The 19,629-nt window shown below is 37.9% G+C and overlaps 3 protein-coding genes across 3 annotated transcripts; 1 reads left to right on the forward strand and 2 right to left on the reverse strand.

The window, feature by feature from the left end:
• On the forward strand, positions 1,984–10,566 carry LOC104726462 (transcription factor MYB51). Its single transcript, XM_010445333.1, has 5 exons — positions 1,984–2,005; positions 8,894–9,109; positions 9,308–9,410; positions 9,520–9,646; positions 9,751–10,566. Exons 1-5 carry the CDS (start codon positions 1,984–1,986, stop codon positions 10,564–10,566), a joined length of 1,284 nt encoding a protein of 427 aa, XP_010443635.1.
• On the reverse strand, positions 10,921–13,213 carry LOC104726463 (cytochrome P450 86A1). The gene is made up of 2 exons (XM_010445334.2): positions 11,996–13,213; positions 10,921–11,505 (listed from the first exon to the last, which is right to left on the reverse strand). The coding sequence occupies exons 1-2, from the start codon at positions 13,133–13,135 to the stop codon at positions 11,104–11,106; spliced, it is 1,542 nt and encodes a 513-aa protein (XP_010443636.1). The 5' UTR covers positions 13,136–13,213; the 3' UTR covers positions 10,921–11,103.
• On the reverse strand, positions 15,116–19,158 carry LOC104726465 (ATP-dependent zinc metalloprotease FTSH 9, chloroplastic). Its single transcript, XM_010445335.2, has 13 exons — positions 18,216–19,158; positions 18,070–18,135; positions 17,852–17,986; positions 17,664–17,729; positions 17,380–17,565; positions 17,198–17,284; positions 16,998–17,111; positions 16,786–16,910; positions 16,587–16,695; positions 16,385–16,510; positions 15,989–16,309; positions 15,778–15,901; positions 15,116–15,563 (listed from the first exon to the last, which is right to left on the reverse strand). Exons 1-13 carry the CDS (start codon positions 19,068–19,070, stop codon positions 15,436–15,438), a joined length of 2,442 nt encoding a protein of 813 aa, XP_010443637.1. The 5' UTR covers positions 19,071–19,158; the 3' UTR covers positions 15,116–15,435.

The following is a 19,629-nucleotide window of genomic DNA, read 5'->3' on the forward strand; positions in this document are numbered from 1 at the left end:
TCGGTTCAAAACAGTTTACATAATTTAATAATATTGTAGGTCGGAACGGGTTAGAGTTTTACATAAATCTTCTTATAATTTAAAGAAGATTTTGTTCGTTTTGCAAATAGCACTAAGATTTTACATAATTAATAAATTTAATTAGTTATCATTTCTGAAAATATATGATCAATTTTAGTTTTAATAATATAGTATAACATTGATATAATACTTTCTGTTTTATACCAAAAGTGTTATACTGCGATGTATCGCATATTAATTAATACCCATATTTAAGCCTATCAATTAAACCAAAAAGCGTTACGGATGTGACGGCAAGTTTAAATATTTTAATCAAAAAACTATTTTGTAAATACTACTGTAGGATGATTGTCTGCAAGTTAAGATCTTTAAATGCAATCCGTTGCGGGACGGGTCTATAACATATGACGGATTTAAACTATTAAACTAATACTAAAACTATTTATTTAAAATTTTCATGCATATATTATATATTTATAACCATAGTTTGGAATTAATTAAATTATAAATGATATCCATATTTATTATATGAACTACAAAATATACAAACATGACAAAGAAAAAACAAACATTTTATTTATATCGGTTCGACTAACATTTTAATAATTTAAAAAATTATTAAAATATATTTAAAACACAAATAAAATAAATTTTTGTCTTGCGGTGTACCGCGGGTTCAATCCTAGTTTGTATAAAGTCCCAGGTAAACCAGATTAAGGAAGCACAAAATTGAGCAGAATATTAGTGTTATTTTTTTGTTGACATCTCAGCCAAAAGATAGTTATTCACTTAAAAAAGAGTATTCCTCCATGGCGTCTCCCTCTGAGGGCGACTCGATTGGCGATTCTCGCCACTGTGTAAATGTCTGGCATCGCCGGTGTTTTTCTCCAATTTGGAGTCTGCTTTCCACCGATAAACCTATCAATCCTGTTTCCTTTTCAGTTGGCGGTTTATTTCTGTTGGATAAATCTGACAGTTTATTTTCTCCCATTTCTGCGGGTGATAACCGTTTCTTAAAACCGCCATGGATCCTTCAGTATAAATTCCTCCTTTTCCCTCGATTTTTCTCTTCTAATCCCCTTTCTCGTTACCATCCACCCATTACTTTCCAAACAATGAGCGATTATGTAAGAAAATCAGTCCAGGATCTTGATTTGGGCATTGATGATGGCCCGATTACTCTCCCACCGGATTCGTTTCACGAGCGGCTGCGATAAACCGTTTTTCACTGGTGGTCACTCCAGTCAATCCCCGTAAGCAGAATTTGAGGGCGCTAATCCGCCAGATGCCAAGGGTTTGGGGATTCACAGAGGAGTGTGTAGGAAGAATAATCGATGGTGGAAGGGTCCAATTTCGATTCCAGTCTGAGGAAACGATGAACTTGGTTCTCCGTCGGGGTCCATGGTCTTTCAACGACTGGATGGTGACAACTCATTGATGGTACCCCAACATTGCTGAAGAAGATTTGAAGATCATACCCTTTTGGATCCAAATCCAAGGTATTCCAATTCTTTACTTAACTAACGTCATGACTAGAAGGGTTGATAATAGTCTAGGCTATGTAACTGAAGTGGATTATGATGAAAATGTTAACCAAGTTGGTTCTGTAAGGGTTAGGATAGATTAGAATATAGACAACCCTCTCCGTTTCCAGAAAAATGTTCAGTTTATGCCCGGAGAGAATACCATTGTCAAGTTTCATTTTGAGAGACTTCACAATTTCTGTAATAAGTGTGGATCGCTGAAACATGATGTCAAAGAATGTCCTATGAGTTTTGATGATGGTGATCACAACGTATCTGATGATGAGAGTTGATATGCTCAAACTTACCCTAGAGATACTCTCTCAAATTAAGAGATCAATTGTAGTACTTAGGGATCGTATCCACAAAGACTCTAGATTCACACAATATATTTAATAATCTTTTAATTATGCTAAACCAAAATATTAATTTAAAAGCAATGCAAAAACAGAAAATAAAGAGTTGTAAATTCATATGGATTAAACGCTAGGCCTAGGGAAATTCTCAGGAAATCATGGAAAAACAAATTAATTAATTAAGCAAGCAGGATTCAATAATTAAGCATCGTTCTTGAACTCTAAACACAATTATAAAATAAATCAGTTCTCACTGCAAATATTATCTAAGTTTTAAAACCCAAAAATTCAAATCTCTTTGCGAAATTCAAGTTAAAAACCAGCAATAAAATCAAGTTTAAATAAGTTCACAAAATCCCTAAATCAAATCTCTTTGCAAATAGGTATTTTGCTCACCAAAGGTTTTTGTCAGGAAAATCAATTATATTCTCATATCAATCAATAATCCTAAGATCTAAATCCAGATGACTAATCAAAGATCTAGCATTAATAACAACATATGGTCAAGAACAAGAAAGATAATGAATCCAAACAATTAATTAATCTAACAATCCATGAAATCCCTAGTGAGAAACCCTAAACCTAACAAGCAGTTCTACTCAGACATAATCAATGAAACACAAATCATATTCTGAATAAATAGCATTAAGAGATTAAAAGAAGTAGAAAAGGAGTTCTGAATCTTCTCTGGAAGAAGTCTTGATTCTTCTCTCCAAAAACTCTCTAAAATCTCTCAGGGTCTTCTCTCAAAAGTTGCAGGGAAAAAATAAAGCTTAGGTCTAAACAATGACCATAAAAATCCTATATATATTCCTAAAAACGTCCAGGGACTAATGATGCAAATATGGAAGATTTTGGGGCAGTTCTGTAAATCTTCAAAACTTGTGGGAAAACTTCCGATTTCTTCTTTGGCCCAGCATCGATCGACACATATGAAGCATCGACCGATGCCTTCTCTTGAACTGGTCTCCCAACTTCGTAACTTCAGCCTCAATGCTTGATTAAGCTCCAAAATCTTCCTATTTAGCTCTATTATGCTCTCATCTATGTTAAATCCTATAAAGACTCAAAAGACTCTAAAAATACCAAAAAGACTATATAAATAAGACTTATATCATGGCCAAAAACACCTAAAAACCATGATATATCAAGAGTGATGGTGATGATCATCATGATGGGGATAACAACATGGATGACACTGATGGCACAACTTCTATACACGCTCCGATGTCTATCCCGGGTCTCCAATTTCGTGACAAGACTCCTACCACCACTGTCTCCTCTGATGTGCCTAGTGTTTTTGAGGACATAGAGTTAACAGCAGAGAGGTTGCGTTATCTCCATGCCAAATATGTGAGATAACTGGCCATCACCCATGCACAAGAGGATCTTCTTGAGGAAAACACTGACAATGCTATTCCAGAATTCATCTTTCTCAAACGTAAGCGAGTCAGATTTGAAACAGCCTTTAACAACGCTGATGCTGCTGAGGAAATGGCGGTCCTGAGCCATCTCCGGAAACAAGCAAAGAGAGACAACTATGTTGGTTCGTGTTCTGCCACAAATGGATTCACCGGAGGCGCGGGGGGCCCGGTACCCCCACAACCTCCATGAGAATGGTGTCCTGGAACTGTCAGGACCTCTGTTCGTCGCTGACATCTGCTACTATAAAGTGAATATGTATATTAGCTAAGTGTGATGTTTTATTTCTTATTGAAACTCTAAATAAGTGTGATGTGGTTTGTAAACTAAAGGATGATTTAGGATTTTCTAACATTATAACTCAGCCCCCCGCTGGAAGGAGTGGTGGCTTAGCTCTTATGTGGAACAACAATGTGTCCTTATCCCTGATTTCAAAGGATGAGAGACTCATTGATGTTGCTGCAACCTATAAGAACAATAATTTCTACTTATCTTTTGTTTATGGTCATCCAAGACAAAGTGAACGTTATATCTTATGGGACCACCTTGAACAATTATCCTCTCACCGTATAGAACCTTGGATCCTCATTGGGGATTTCAATGAAATCAGATCAAATCAAGAAAAAAGAGGTGGTCCTTTGAGAGATGATTGGTCCTTTCGAAATTTTAGACACATGATATCACAATGTGACTTGGATGATATTAACTCAAGAAGAGATAAATTTACATGGGTTGGAGAAAGTTATACACACACAGTTCGAAGTTGCATAGATCGGTGCATGATAAATAGCATGGGAGTTGGAACCTTTCCAAATGTGTTTGTTGAATTCATGGACTTTTGTGGTTCAGATCATAGACCATTATCTCTGCAACTAAATGTGAGGCAAGAAACACGCAACAGACGGTTTTTCTTTGACAAACGCTTATGTGAGCTTCCAAACTTTTTCGACACTGTTCGCGAGGGGTGGCACAAGGCGAACTCTTCTTCACCAACTACAATTACATCACAGATTTCTAACTGTCGAAGGAGTATGGCTACTCTGAAACATAAGTCGCAGCTTAATGCAGAAACAAGGATCAAGGCACTTCATTCGCAGCTGAACTCTGCAATGGAAAGCAACTTGCAAACGGAGAGACAGCGAGTACCCGAAATTCAGAGTGCTCTCACAAAGGCATACTCTGATGAGGAACGACACTCGAAACAAAAAAGCAGAAATAATTTCAGTGAAGATGGAGACCAAAACACCAGTTACTTTCATGCATGTGCAAAGACTAGATCCTCTAAGAACATAATAAATTCCATCTATACTGAACAAGGACAACTTATTCACAGTGATAAGGATATTGGGAATCATGCACAAGATTTTTTTCACCAGACTGTTCACCAGTAGTGGACATTCGGTAATTTCAAAAGATTTTGCAGATTTTGAAGCAACAGTCACAGATGAAATAAATTCTGCTCTAACTAGAGACTTTTCTGAAAAGGAGATTTATGAAGTCGTGTGTTTGATAGGGGATGACCGAGCTCCAAGACCAGACGGACTTACTGCACGTTTTTACAAACGATGTTGGTCCATCGTTGGACACGATGTGGTTAAGGAAGTACAAGATTTTTTCAAGACTTCCACCATGACAAAAGGCATTAATTACACTAACATATGTATGATTCCGAAGATAGACAATCCCGAATTTCTCTCAGACTATAGACCGATTGCTCTCTGCAATGTCTTATACAAGATTATCTCTAAATGCCTTGTAAAATGCCTCAAAACACATCTTGATAGTATTGTATCTGATTCACAAGCTGCTTTTATTCCGGGTAGAATCATCCAAGATAATGTAATGATAGCAAATGAAGTCATGCATGCTCTGAACTCTCGAAAACGTGTGTCCCAAACCTACATGGCTGTGAAAACTGATGTTAGCAAAGCATACGACAGAGTAGAATGGAACTTCCTAGAAACTACTCTCAAACTCTTTGGCTTCTGTGATTGATGGATTAGTTGGATCATGTCTTCTGTTCGATCTACCACCTATTCATTCCTAATAAATGGCTCACCTCAGGGATTCATTCAACCTGAAAGGGGAATCCGTCAAGGTGACCCCCTTTCCCCATATCTTTTTATCCTCTGCTCAGACATCTTAAGCCATCTCATAACATCATATGTTAAGGATGGAGACATAAAGGGTGTGAAGATTGGTAACGGCGTTCCCCGTATCACTCACTTACAGTTCGCAGATGACTCTCTCTTCTTCTGTCAAGCGAATAGAAAGAATTGTCAAGCCCTACGAGACGTTTTTGATGTTTATGAACATTATTCAGGCCAAAAAATCAATACAGATAAATCAATGATCACCTTTGGTTCAAATGTTTTTGGCTCCACTCAAGAAAGACTAAAGACCATTTTAAAGATCCCAAATCAGGGAGGAGGAGGTAAATATCTTGGTTTACCTGAGCAATTTGGGCGAAAAAAGAATGAGATGTTTGAAAATATAATCGACCGAGTTAAGAAAAGAACCTCACACTGGACTTCTACGAAACTCTCTCCTGCTGGTAAAGAAGTACTGTTGAAATCTGTGGCTGTCTCCATGCCGGTTTACGCTATGTCCTGCTTCAAATTGCCAAAATGAGTCACATCTGAACTTGAATCTTTGTTAATGAACTTTTGGTGGGAAAGGAGTTCTAAGCATCGCAAGATTCCATGGATATCTTGGAAGAAACTTCAAAAGTCAAAGAGAGAAGGAGGTCTTGGCTTCCGGGATTTAGAAAAATTTAACGATGCTCTTTTAGCAAAACAGGCATGGCGCCTTATTCAATTTCCGGATTCCCTTTTTGCTTGAGTGATGAAGGCTAGATATTACCCTGATGGTTCCTTACTAGATGCAACTCCAAAACGATGCCAATCCTATGGGTGGTCATCTCTTCTAACAGGTATATCTCTCATAAAAAAGGGTCATGTTTCATTGTTGGTGATGGAAAACTCATTCGTGCAGGAATGGATAACATTGTAAACACTCATCCGCCCCAGCCAATAAACACCATACAACCAGAAGGATCTTTCTTACTACAGAAGTTGATCAATAATCAAGAAAACAACCGTTCGTGGAACATAAACAAACTTGACTCTTTGATTGTACCAGAGGACCGTGACTTCATCAAAAACACTTACTTATCCAAGAAAGATAATCATGATCGTTTAATCTGGAACTATACTTTTTCTGGTGACTATATAGTAAGATCCGGCTATTGGCTGCTCACACATGACCCCTCTGATCTCCTTCCTCATTCCATCCCACATGGCTCTGTCGAACTCAAAAATAAACTATGGTGTTTAAATCTAATGCCAAAAATCAAACATTTCATCTGGCGTACCATCTTCCTAGCCTTACCTACAACCACAAGGCTTCGTTCTAGAGGCATGAATATAGATCCAACATGTTCCAGATGCAGACTACATAATGAAACCATAAACATGCTCTGTTTACATGTCTTTTTGCTAGTTCGGCTTGGCGTCTTTCTAATACTCCGGCTCTCAATGTTAATTGCTTATCATATGATACAGAAGAAAATCTCTTACACATAATTGACTTTTAAACACGGCAAGATATCCCTCGTCAGACGGCCCTACTACCATTATGGTTACTATGGAGGATTTGGAAGGCTAGAAACAACACAATCTTCAACAAATACAGGGAAAGTGTAACAAAAACGGTCTTACAGGCTCAGGCTGAAACAAAAGAATGGATTGATGTTAAAGAACATCGTTTAAACATCCAAAAATCTTATCAACAGGTTCAAAAATGGGCAGCGCCACCAATCTCAATGGTTAAATGTAATATTGATGCAGCTTTTGATAGGAACACATCGCAAGCTACAGGAGGGTGGATAATTCGCAACAACTTCGGTTTACCTCTCTGCTAGGGCTCTACTGTACTTGATCATACCGATTCCCCCTCGAAGCTGAGACTAAAGCTTTTCTTGTTGGATTACATCATTCATGGATCAGAGGCTACACAAATGTTATATTTGAAGGGGACTGCGAGAATCTCATCAAGCTTTTAAATGGTGTCCAAGTTAACAGATCCTTAACAAAATTTCTCAATGATATCCAATTTTGGGTATTAAAATTTGCTTCAACATCTTTCCTGTTTTCAAAAAGAGAATGTAATATTGCTGCTCACAATTTAGCAAAATATGGCTGTAAAGACAATATTTTCTACTATGATTATGTTACTTTACCGGAATGGCTTCGGCAATCCATTTGTATTGACTCTTGTTAAGATGAAATAAAATTGTATTTTGTGAAAAAAAAAAAAATATTGTTATTCACTTAATTATATATTGAACGACACTGATAAAAGTGTATATAGAAAGGACATACTACTTTCAGAGTACGTTATCAATTAATTATTCGAATATATATATATATATATATATATATATATATTTGTTCTGTATTTTCAAATAATTATAAAGCCACAAGCCCAAAAACATTTTTAGGCATGTTAAAAAATATATATTAAATGAAGAGACAAAAAAAATTAGTTATTGAGATTCGAACACATGATATCATATACTCTCTTCCACTGTTTATATCAATAGGCCAAACTAACTATCTGTAAAACTGGGCCGATTTCAGACCTATATTATTTGCGGCCGCAAGCTGAAGATTGTGTCTTGGGCCGGCTCTGTGTATGGGCTTAGTCTCCTCCTAAATTTATCCTTCGAAATAATGGTAGATTTGTTGTCAACTTAAATTAATTAATTTGCTGCATAGTAAGTAACCATGTTTTTATTTGGCAGCGAATAAATAACCATTGGGTTCTCTCCATTAACCACTTCGTGCCCGTTACAAATTTGCAGAGTTCTCATTTCAAGAGTTCCTAAAGCCCCTTTATTCATAACGTCAAACTATTTGCACGAAGATGTGATAGTCTTTTCATTTTCCCTTAGCTCATTTCACACCAGTTGGCAATGGCATATACTATGCATAGATACTATTAGCTAAACTATTTGAGTATTAGCATTTGCTATTAGATATAAAAAAGTTTTTTTAGTGAATGTGTTAGTTATATATTGCAAAATGAAAATAAAGAAGACTGTTGCCAAACAAGTATTATTTCCTAATTATTGTATATTATTCTATAATTGACTTATATATATATTCTTACGTTGTTCGTAGATATTGTCTTAATAATGACATAATATAAAATACAATAGGAAACTGGAGAGGATTTTGGAAAACTATCGATTTGAAAATTTAGTGACTAATACGTATAGATCCTTATAGTAATCAATAAACAAATATCAATATTTTCTAGTTATCAGATTTTGTAGTCTTCCTTGCTCATTGTTTTCAACTTCGGACGGGGGTGAAAAATACCATAGCTATAAGGTTTTTAAAAAAAAAAGAGGAATTTAATAGGTCATTCATTCTTTTGATTTTATATAGAAACTCATTAAGTTCTCTCATATTCCTTATTACTAGCTAAACTCTCTCCTTTTGATTTGTGCTCTCCTCTCCTTTCTACTAATTAATCTTTTCTTCTTCTTCTTTTTTTCCATGGAAGACCGGCGCCTTGTCCATGGAGCTGCACCGCCGTTGACAGCCGTGGATAGATTCTTGTACGGCCAAAAGAATGATGCCTTGTTTTCCAAGAAACAAGAGTGTTCTAGAGACCAAGCCATCGTGAAGACGAAAATGTCGATGATTGAAACTAGAAGCAATAACAGAAAGAACACAACGTTTGGGCCGACGAGGGAGAAACACTTGGTCCTTACTGGCGGTAACAGAAGCCCTATTGGAGAAGTGGTGACTATTAAACGTGCAGCCAGATATTCTCAAAACAGTACGAAGAAACGATCTTACATGAACCTCATCAAAGGGCAATGGACAGCGGACGAAGACAGGTAGATATAGATCGATANACCGACGAGGGAGAAACACTTGGTCCTTAATGGCGGTAACAGAAGCCCTATTGGAGAAGTGGTGACTATGAAACGTGCAGGCAGATATTCTCAAAACAGTACGAAGAAACAACCGTACACGAACCTCATCAAAGGGCAATGGACACCGGACGAAGACAGGTACATATAGATCGATAAATGTTTATGTAGATTGATTCATGCATGCATCTATACAATAGTCAAAAGATTTAGTATATGCGTATGTTACTACGAACTTTTATATGTATAGGAAGTTGATAAGGTTGGTGAGGCAACATGGGGAGAGGAAATGGGCGATGATATCGGAGAAACTTGAGGGAAGAGCTGGCAAACAATGTCGTGAGAGATGGCATAATCATCTCCGTCCTGATATAAAGGTTTATATCTAGATCTCTTTCCGTATAACTTAGTTTCGTCTAGATCTAGGTTCTGACATAAGTCCCTCGATCTCTTTTTTTTTGCCAAAAAAAAATAAATTCAGAAAGATGGATGGAGTGAAGAAGAAGAAAGAGTTCTTGTGGATTCGCACATGAGAATCGGGAACAAATGGGCAGAGATAGCTAAACTCATACCAGGACGGACTGAGAACTCTATCAAGAACCATTGGAATGCGACCAAACGACGTCAAAATTCAAAACGCAAACACAAACGCGAATCAAAAGCTGATAACAATGATAGCGATGGCTCTCCCTCAGCTAAAAGGCCATGCATTCTCCAAGACTACATCAAAAGCATCGATAATAATGGCATTTACAAGAACAACAATGAGACCACCATCAGTGTTATTTCTACACTTAATCTTGATCGTCAGACCTATTCTGATGGTGATTCCGCATCGTCCATCCCTGGCGATCCATATGACGATGAGCTGGTTTACCTACAAAACATTTTTGCAAACCACCCGATATCTCTTGAGAATATAGGTATGAGCCAAACTTCGGATGAGGTAACTCAGTCTTCATCATCTGGGATCATGATCAAGAGCCCTAACCTAAACTTGTACAACAACATTGGAACTGATCATCAAGAGGCAACGATCGCAGCTCCGGCAAGTACATCCCACCTTGCGTCTGATATGTACTTATCTTATTTGTTGAACGGTATGACGTCCTCCTACTTGGACACTCATTTTCCGTCTTGCTCATCTTCCACGTCATCCACCACCGTAGAGCATGGAGACCACAACGGTTTTCATGAGCCTCAAGCTAACTCTTCAAGTGAAAGAAGAGAGATGGATCTGATAGAGATGCTCTCTGGTTATATTCAAGGTAGCAACATCTGCTTCCCATTGTTCTAGCTACCCCCATGATCATGTGACGTTACGTTATATGATTGTTCTATCTATATCCTTCTCTTCCTTTGTTTAATAATTTTGTCCTTTAAGTTTCTCTGAACTTTCTGTAGACCATAACTTTCAAGCTGCTTTTCGTATCAAAATAAATCAAGGTTCATGACCTAGAACTTTTTTTTTCTTCGAATTATAGATATAATTCCTTTTTTTTTTTTGGTTGTTCTCACCTTACGTTATGTTGTTCAAGTAATTAAGTGGCTAATTTAAATTTTAGAGATTTAGTGTGAAATTGATTTCCACTTACGTTACGACATTAGTATTTATCTTTATTTACGTCCACTAATTCTATTATATTTGTACTCAAGTTAAACCAGTAACCTTTTTATTCAAAAAGAGTTGAACAAACTTAACAAACAAAGGCACAAAAAGTGCATATATATCATAATACGTATTTTTGTAGGTGGAGAAAACATAGGAAAAGTAGGTTTAATAAACTTCAAATGATAAACATATTTACCATAATACCCTTAATTAGTATTTTAATCATGCAACCACCTCACCACGAGGTTGCAAGTAAACACGTAACCCGTTTTTCATGAAAAGCGTTAGCGACATCTTTTGCTCGACGCGGTGACAGGGGACCGGAAACACCCGGTAACGGAGGAGAACGGCTGAAGCCACCGACTTCATCTGAAGGTAAGCTAAATCCTTCCCTAAGCAAGTCCTTGGTCCGGCGTTGAACGCTACGAACTTGTAACCATCTTTGGGAGTCTCGAACCGCTCACCGTCGGCTGTGAGCCACCGTTCCGGACGGAACTCGAGACAGTCTTCGCCCCAAATCGTTTTCATCCGTCCTATCGAGTAAATCGAGTAGGTCACCGTCGAGCCTCTTGGCACGAAAGTCCCGTCCGGCAAAACGTCGTCGTCTATGACGTACTTGAAATCCTGCTTATTTGAAACGTTACTAATACGTTATACATAACTCATTATTACAGTATGAATTATGAGGAGTGACAAGAAACCTTACAAAATAAATGATGAGTAATTTTGCGTTAATTTTGTCATTTTCTTTTTGGTAAAAAATATCTCAAATTAAGTAAAAGTTAATAATGATTGTAACAGTCATTTGATTCTAGCTAGAGCTGAGGGACTAATAATAAGAAATCTGTAATACTCAGCTTAAAAGGACAAATTACGGAAGTAACTAGTCAAATCCAAGCTAGTCATAAATCAGAAACTTCTTTATAAGGTCATATATATATATATATATATATATAGGCATAAATCAATATTTATACAAAATTTTCCTAAAAAGTAATTATGTTTATTTTAAGTTTAGGTCTTTTATGCAAATCTCTCCTGGCCATAAGCGTTACGTATGTTGTTTCCAAAGACGAAATAATAAAAATTTAAATGATCGATTAGAGATATTCACCTGAGGCACAGAAGGGTATAAACGCAGCGTTTCAGCCAAAGCAGCCTTAAGGTAAACGAGCCTATCGGCCTCGTCGAACTCTAACGGCTCCTCCGTCCACTTCTCTTGATCATCGCCACGTGTCTCCTTCAAAACCGTCGATAACTCATCAACGATCTTCTTTTCCACCTCCCGGTTATTCATGACGAGCCAGAAGAACCAGCTCAAGGCCACAGAAGATGTGTCACGACCGGCGAGAACAAAGTTGAGCGCGATACGCTGAAGAACATCAGTCGGAAGAACGTTACCGTTGACGTCACGTTTCTTCAAGAAACGCGACAAAAGATCATCAGATGGAGAGTTTTTCCTAGCATCAATTGCATCGTTCATGTAGGTCTCAACGACTTCAAGACTCTTCTTTAGCTTATCCTCCGATCCAATCCCCATCGCTTTCTGAATCCTCCACAAGAAACCGGTGTAGAGAAGCCTCTTTAAAGTAGCCTCGGTCGCGGTGTCAAAGGCGACCGAGAACGGATTCTCCGGTAGATCCAAGGAGAGCGTCTCCGGGTCTTTCCCAAAAGTCAGACCACAAATGTTGTCAAAAGTCAACCTCAGAAACAAATCTTGAAGATCAACCGGTTTGTTGTTTTTGACCGCCCTGTCTAATATAAGCCATAACCGGTTCTTGATAGTCCCGTTAACCCACCGAGCCATGGCTTGTCTAAGAGTTCTAGTAGTGAACTCAAGCGCTGCTGTCTTACGTTGCATGAGCCACGTGTCACCGTCGCTGTTGAAGATCCCTTGTCCTAACAGGTCGTGGAAAGCTGCTCGCCACATCGGACCTTTAGGGTAGTTATCGAACCGTGTCTTAAGGATATGCTCGACGTTTTTGGGGTGACACGTCACGGTGTAAAACCCTTGCGTCTTGGCTACGAAAGGTATCACCATGGTGCATGTTTGATACGTACCACCCGTTGCTCGGAGATTATCAGCGATCCAATCGTGGATTCGGCTCCGGTTTGAGATTAGATACGGTAAGCTTCCTACGAACGGTAAGACTTTGGGACCGGTTAGTCTCCGGGACAGGAAGTAGAACCAAAGAGCGTAGACTGATAGCGCTGCCACGGCGTAGCCGGTTAAGATAGAGTTTAGAGCTTCCATTTTCCCGGTTTATGCGGCTTATATTGTCTTTGTTGTATGGAGAGATTGATGAGAGACACATATGGTGAAGGAGAGGGATGTGCGTATATATATAATCTAGAAATCATAGATATATTGTTTTAATGCCATAGTAAGAAATGTTTTATTTTGTTACAGTTAGGAGTAAGTGGTTGGGAAAATTAAATTTGGGTCGATAAGATGAGACTATTGTGTGTATAATTTGGGATAATAGAACAAGAAAGCAAATAAATTTTCTCGTTAGGGCTACTTTTTTTTCCCATTTAAAACATCGATTATATGTTATGATTTTTTTTTCCTATTAATTAATACGAACTTGTAATATTAATATTTTCACATTATACATTTAAAAAAAAAAACTTGAGACCAAACGAAAATATTTCGTGAACATTAACTAGATATGGGCTTACTGTTAAATAAAAATGGTTCTAATGGCATTGACAAACTAAACCTTCTAGATCAGAATTTCAGCAATGTATAACCAAAAATGAAATAAGTATATTCTTTTAAACAATAGTAGGAATTTAGTTAAAGATAAATACTGTAGAAACTGGTGATTACTAATATCAATATGAAATGATCCTAGCAACGAGATCTTTTCTTCGAGAATAACCACCTATTAAGATTTGGTCAATGGCAGTTAGCCCATTCTAAGAAACAGGGTTTCCTTCGAGCCGAACACTTACGCACTTCTTATTATTATTATATCATTTTTTTGTTTAGAGTACTTATGCACTTGTGATAATCAATGTTAAGGAAATAAAATAAAAGTAAAAAATCAATGTTAAATAAGAAACGCAATGGCAAAAAAAAAAAAAAAAAAAAAAAAAAAAAAAAANAAAAAAATCAAAATTGGTAAAGATCATATGTGGCTGAATCTGAGCGTTATAGTACTATATGGTCTATATATAGGATTCAAATTTTCATTATCTTTATTTGTCGCGTTATACATATTGTTAGTAACATAGTCTGAGTTTTGGTCTTAAATTCAATGGATATTTTAGGGTCCACAATGTTGTACAAAGGCACTTGAAATGACACCTCCTAACTAATAATTTTTATTTTTGTAAAACTTATAATGCAAACAAACTAACCAATAACTTGGTTTTTTTCCATGAAATATTTTAGTCAAAATTTCAGATCACCCAATCCTAAAGGTAAACCAGTTTCGTTCTTTCGAAACTTGCAAAATCTAAATAATAGTATATTTTACGATGGTAAATAAAAACTAAGTAATTACGTCGTACAACAAAGGTCAACGAGTAAGACCAACACAAATCCATCACCTCTTAACAAAGCCCTGCTTCGTTGAAACTTGAAACGGCACGTGGCACCTTCACATTCATCATTATACCACCAATCTATTCTTCTCCATGCTAATCGTAATCAACATCATCTCATCAGCATAATCAACGCATACATAGTACATACACATGTGATAGAAAAAAATGGAAAAAAAGGATAAGACACTTGTGGAGAGCGCATGTCAAACCGATCCAACGGCTGAAGAGAAGACACGCAGAGCACAAGACAACAAGAATTAATGGCTTCTTTGATTCTAATGTCCTTTGCTCCGGCCACCGTGAGAGTATACGCCACGCGGGGCAAAGGAACCACCACCAGCACGAAAGAAGAGAAGAGTATCATCGACTTCGTTCTCGGCAGTTTAACTAAGCAAGATCAGTTTTACGAGACCGATCCTCTCATCCAGAAGGTAGAAGAGAAACAAGGTACCACCGTTTCTGGCCGAAAAACCGTTTCCGGCGGCAAGAACTCGGTGGCGGTGACACAGAAGAAGAACGACGGCTTCGGTGGCCTCTTTGCCAAGAAATGAGATAAACTTTGTGTAATCTATGTACTCTGCTGCCAATTCTAAGTTGATAATGATATATATTTACAAAGGCTTCAAAATGTTATATCTTATACATAAATTCATGGTTGAGTAATTTTGGACACGATGGATTCGTCTTTCCCATATGAAGTTGTATATTAACATAAATGGTCTCTATATATACAAGTGGAACAACAATAATAATACAATTGCCAATAACTTTGCAGAAAAAAGGTAGCAAATATTACAACACATGCTCTGTTTCATACCAAGTAAAAAAAAAAAGCTTTTTCTTTTCTATACATACGAAGTCATCGATGGCCAGGACTCGCCAGAGAGGTAGATAGATTCTTTCTAGCTTTTTTAATTCTTTTTAAGTGTGGCAGAGTCATCATCAGATGCTTACACAGGCCTGACCTGAGAGATAGAGATACAAGAGGCTTTGTAGATGTTAACTGGAGCTAGTTTTTGCTGGAAGCAGAGCAGCTTGTTTTCCTTTGATGAACATAGAAAGTTCCTCTGAGGGAACGACTCTATTTAACCATTTCTGCAGCTCCTCACCTTCTACTTTCTCTTCATCTGAAACCATGTACACATGTTTTCAAAACAGAGTCAACTAGTTGAAGAGCTAGATTACGATTAAAGGCCATCAACAAGTGATTCCAGTGACAATATCATGCCAACTCCTATTTTACTTGGTCTCACATGAGGATACAAAAGCTCTTGTTTTTTTGCAAAACTGGTTCCATGTTCAGTAAAGACAGTATTAGTATCCAGTGGTGTCATGTGTTACCTTCCAGTTGAGCACCAAGACCTTCTAATACATCTGGATTAGCACGAACAACAGTCAACGCAACTTCCAGCGCAGATTGCAACAAATTTGTCACCTCTCTTTGAACAAGATCAACTAGATGCCCCTGTGAATTAAGCCTGACATGTTAATTTTGTTTTCCATTATGAACAAGATTAACTAGAACTAGGAGCTTAATGAAGGATAAAGTTACCTGATCTCTTCCCCATGGTGAACCCCCAGAGTCATCAATGCCACCAGAAGAAAGTGTAGATACAGAGACGGGTCCAATTTTCTGGTTGAGACCATATTCAGCTACTGCCTTGTAGGCCATGTCGGTTGCTCTCCTGATATCATCGAGTGCACCTGTTGATATACGCCCTGAGTAAACAACCTCTTCAGCAGCACGACCTCCAAGAAGTGTTACCAAGCGGCCATGTAACTCATCAATGAAAAGCAAATATCTGTCTTCATGCGTTGGAGGAATGTATGTAAAGCCCAATGCCCCTCCTGATCTTGGTAATATGCTCAATTTCTAACAACACCACGGGTTAGCAGAGCATTATTAAAACATGTAAACATTCGTATTAGGCGGTTCTCATTGCTTTACCTCAACACGAGACTGTCCAGGAAGAAGACTTGCAACAGCTGTACCAACAACAGCATGTCCAGCTTCATGCCTTGCAACCACAGCTTTCTCACTACCTTTTAACCTTGCGGTTTTCTTCTCTATGCCCTGAAAGAAAGATTGCAACGTAAAGAAACTTATTCTGATGCGCTGTTCAATAGACTCAGAAAGAATAGGACAATACCGCTATAGATCGCTCAACAGCCTGAATGAAGTCAATTTTTTCAACCGTCATCTTGCTCTTCCTTCCGGCTAGCAAAGCAGCCTCATTAACCAGGTTTGCAAGGTCTGCCCTATAAAACCAAACATAAAAGTTGACTAGATATAGAGTAAAAAAGTAGGCAAGAAACTGTCAGGTCAAGAATAAAAATACAAACTTTTACCCAGTGAAACCGGTTGTCATTGAAGCAATACTAGCTAGGTTGACATCATCCCCCAAAGGAAGCTCTTTCTTTGAAACATGCACTTTCAAAATGGATTCTCTTCCAACTTTGTCAGGTGCTTCCACCTGAAAAAAAAAGTGTCAGAAAGCGTTGATAAAGTATATTACACTGCATGATCATTATAAGTAAGTAAAGCAAAATATTCTACTAACAGTAACAACACGATCAAATCTCCCAGGCCGACGTAGGGCGGAGTCTAAGACATCAGCTCGATTGGTAGCTCCAAGAACAATTACTGCAGAGCTACTGTCAAAACCATCCATCTCCTGTAAAAAAGTTCCCGACACATAAATGGATAATGCAAAGATCATAAAGCAACTTTGGCAGGAAAACCACTTGATTATAAACTTACAGTGAGCAACTGATTCAACGTTTGCTCCCTTTCATCATTGCTGACCATTCTGAATTTACCATCACGACTTTTTGCGACAGCATCTATCTGAAAAGTAAAAGAAAACAGATAAGTTTTTCTTTGAGATTTACACAGTTACAAAGTAGAGGAAGTAATTTAACACTGATCACCTATTCACACACCTCATCTATAAATATAATTGACGGAGCTTCCTTCTTGGCTCGTGCAAAAAGATCCCTTACGCGTGAAGCACCCATGCCAACATACAACTCTACAAACTCACTTGCAGAGCAACTTATGAAGGGGACATCAGATTCCCCAGCAACAGCTTTTGCAAGAAGGGTTTTCCCTGTTCCAGGAAGACCGACCTACCAAATACGGAAATAAAGCCATCAAGATAATAACCAAACATTGTGCATATATAAACTCTACCTAGGAAATGGTCAAACTGCATTATTTAACTCACCAATAAGACACCACGAGGGGGACGAGCACCTAAACGGGTATACCTATCAGGATTCTTGAGAAATTCCTACAACAGTTAAGCCAATTGTAAGAGAAATTAACAAGGTTATAAAAAAAAAATAGCTGTAACAGAAAGATTTGACAATCATTTCAGCAAAGTGCAACATCTTTAGGGACAGATAAACCTACCACAATCTCTTCTAGCTCTTCCTTTGCTTCATCAACACCAGCAACATCTGCAAAAGTGATTGTTTCACCTTCAGTCGAAACTTTTCCCCCAACAGGACCACCAGACTTGCGTGTCCTCAGCTGTCCCGTTGTACTCTGTGTATACCTCATAGCTTTTAAGGGAAGTGAACATGGCCTTAACTTAAACAACCACATTACAGTATCAGGAATGTGCAAACCTGGGAAAAGCTAACAGGGAACCGGTGGAGAAGCCCTGCCAGCACTGCGATGTAAAACAGAACTATCTGAAACAACAAAAACAAGAAAAGAGAATTTAAGCTTTTTGAAAAGTTGCCAACAAACAATTACAATGCCATGTTCTTACCAATCCAGAGTTGAAAAAGCCACCAGAGCGCTTATCCGGCGACCCGAATTCAACATTATTCTCAAGCATTTTCTCATACGGTGTCTTGATATCCCTCGGCCTAGTGGTGGAGTACACAACCCTTTTAGTCGGAGTCACACTTCTAAGCACAGCCTCAGACGACTCAGACATCTTACTACCACCACCAGTTTCACTCTCTTGCAAGTTCCCATCATCTTTCAACTTAAACAAAACATGAACACCATCCACCTCCACTTTCTGAACCTCATTGTTATTAACCTTACTCAAGAAATCACTATACGGCACACTCATAAACGTCGTCTGTGTCCGAGGCTCCGAACCAGGTAACGGGATCCCAGGCCTGAGCAATCTCACCACAAACATAACAATACCCAATTGTAACAACAAAACCCCAATCTCCTGTGCTTGAATGATCGGTTCCCACTGCCATTTCTTCCCTTTAGACCACCACATCCCATTCTTACCTTGCTTCCCTCCTCCTTTCTGCTTCGACGAATTCGAATTCCTCTTCCCTTCTCCCTCCCCACTTCTCCTCTCATTCGAGCTAGCTTTCTGATCACCTTCTTGACAATTCACAATCGTCCTACTACTGCTCTTCTTCCTCCGAAACCCTTGCCAAAGATTGAACCTTTCATGGTTTCTCGACCCTGAAACTGATTGAGGAAGAAGCTGAATTGAATTGGAAACAAATCGGTACGGATTCTGACGAAACCCTAAAGACCGATCTCGGAAAAAGCTCGAAGCATGCAGATACAGTAAACTACTGGTACTACAACAAGTTGAGAATCGAAACCTATCTTGGATTCCTGAAGTTAGCAATTCGATTGTAGACATTACTATTATCTTTTTGGAACCCTAGAAATTGAGGAAATCAAAAGGAAGACAATGAAACACAGTTGTTTTAATAATCTAATCTTCTTTCTTTTTTTTTTGGTTCACTACAGAGAAACGCGAGGTTTACTGGGAACAACGACTTCGAATTTCAACCGTTGGATCTAAGTAAGAGAGATATCTCAACCGTTGATAACGCCGGAGTTCGGTTTGTAAGAAAGATTATCTGAAGGTTAAAATCCAGTGTTGTGAGAAGTATAGTAAGCAACGGTGTTTTACGTGACGTGGAGAAAAGATAGTGGTTGATGAGATATTCAGGTTTTTTTCCTGACCACAGGTTTTAAACGGTGGATATGGGCCACTAATCTGATTTTTTTGGCTTCTAGGGCTCTCAGAATGGGCCAAAAGATAATCATTTCTAATTTTCATGGATATAATTAATTTAAAATTTCTTAATATATTTTGTCACAAAAACACACATAAAAGTTTACGTTTTCAACATTGTAATCTTTCATTTTTCGTCTAAAATACAAAAATGTAACATAATTTTTTTTGGTGCTAG

This window comes from Camelina sativa, chromosome 11 (assembly GCF_000633955.1).
Source record: "Camelina sativa cultivar DH55 chromosome 11, Cs, whole genome shotgun sequence".
Taxonomy (NCBI): domain Eukaryota; kingdom Viridiplantae; phylum Streptophyta; class Magnoliopsida; order Brassicales; family Brassicaceae; genus Camelina; species Camelina sativa.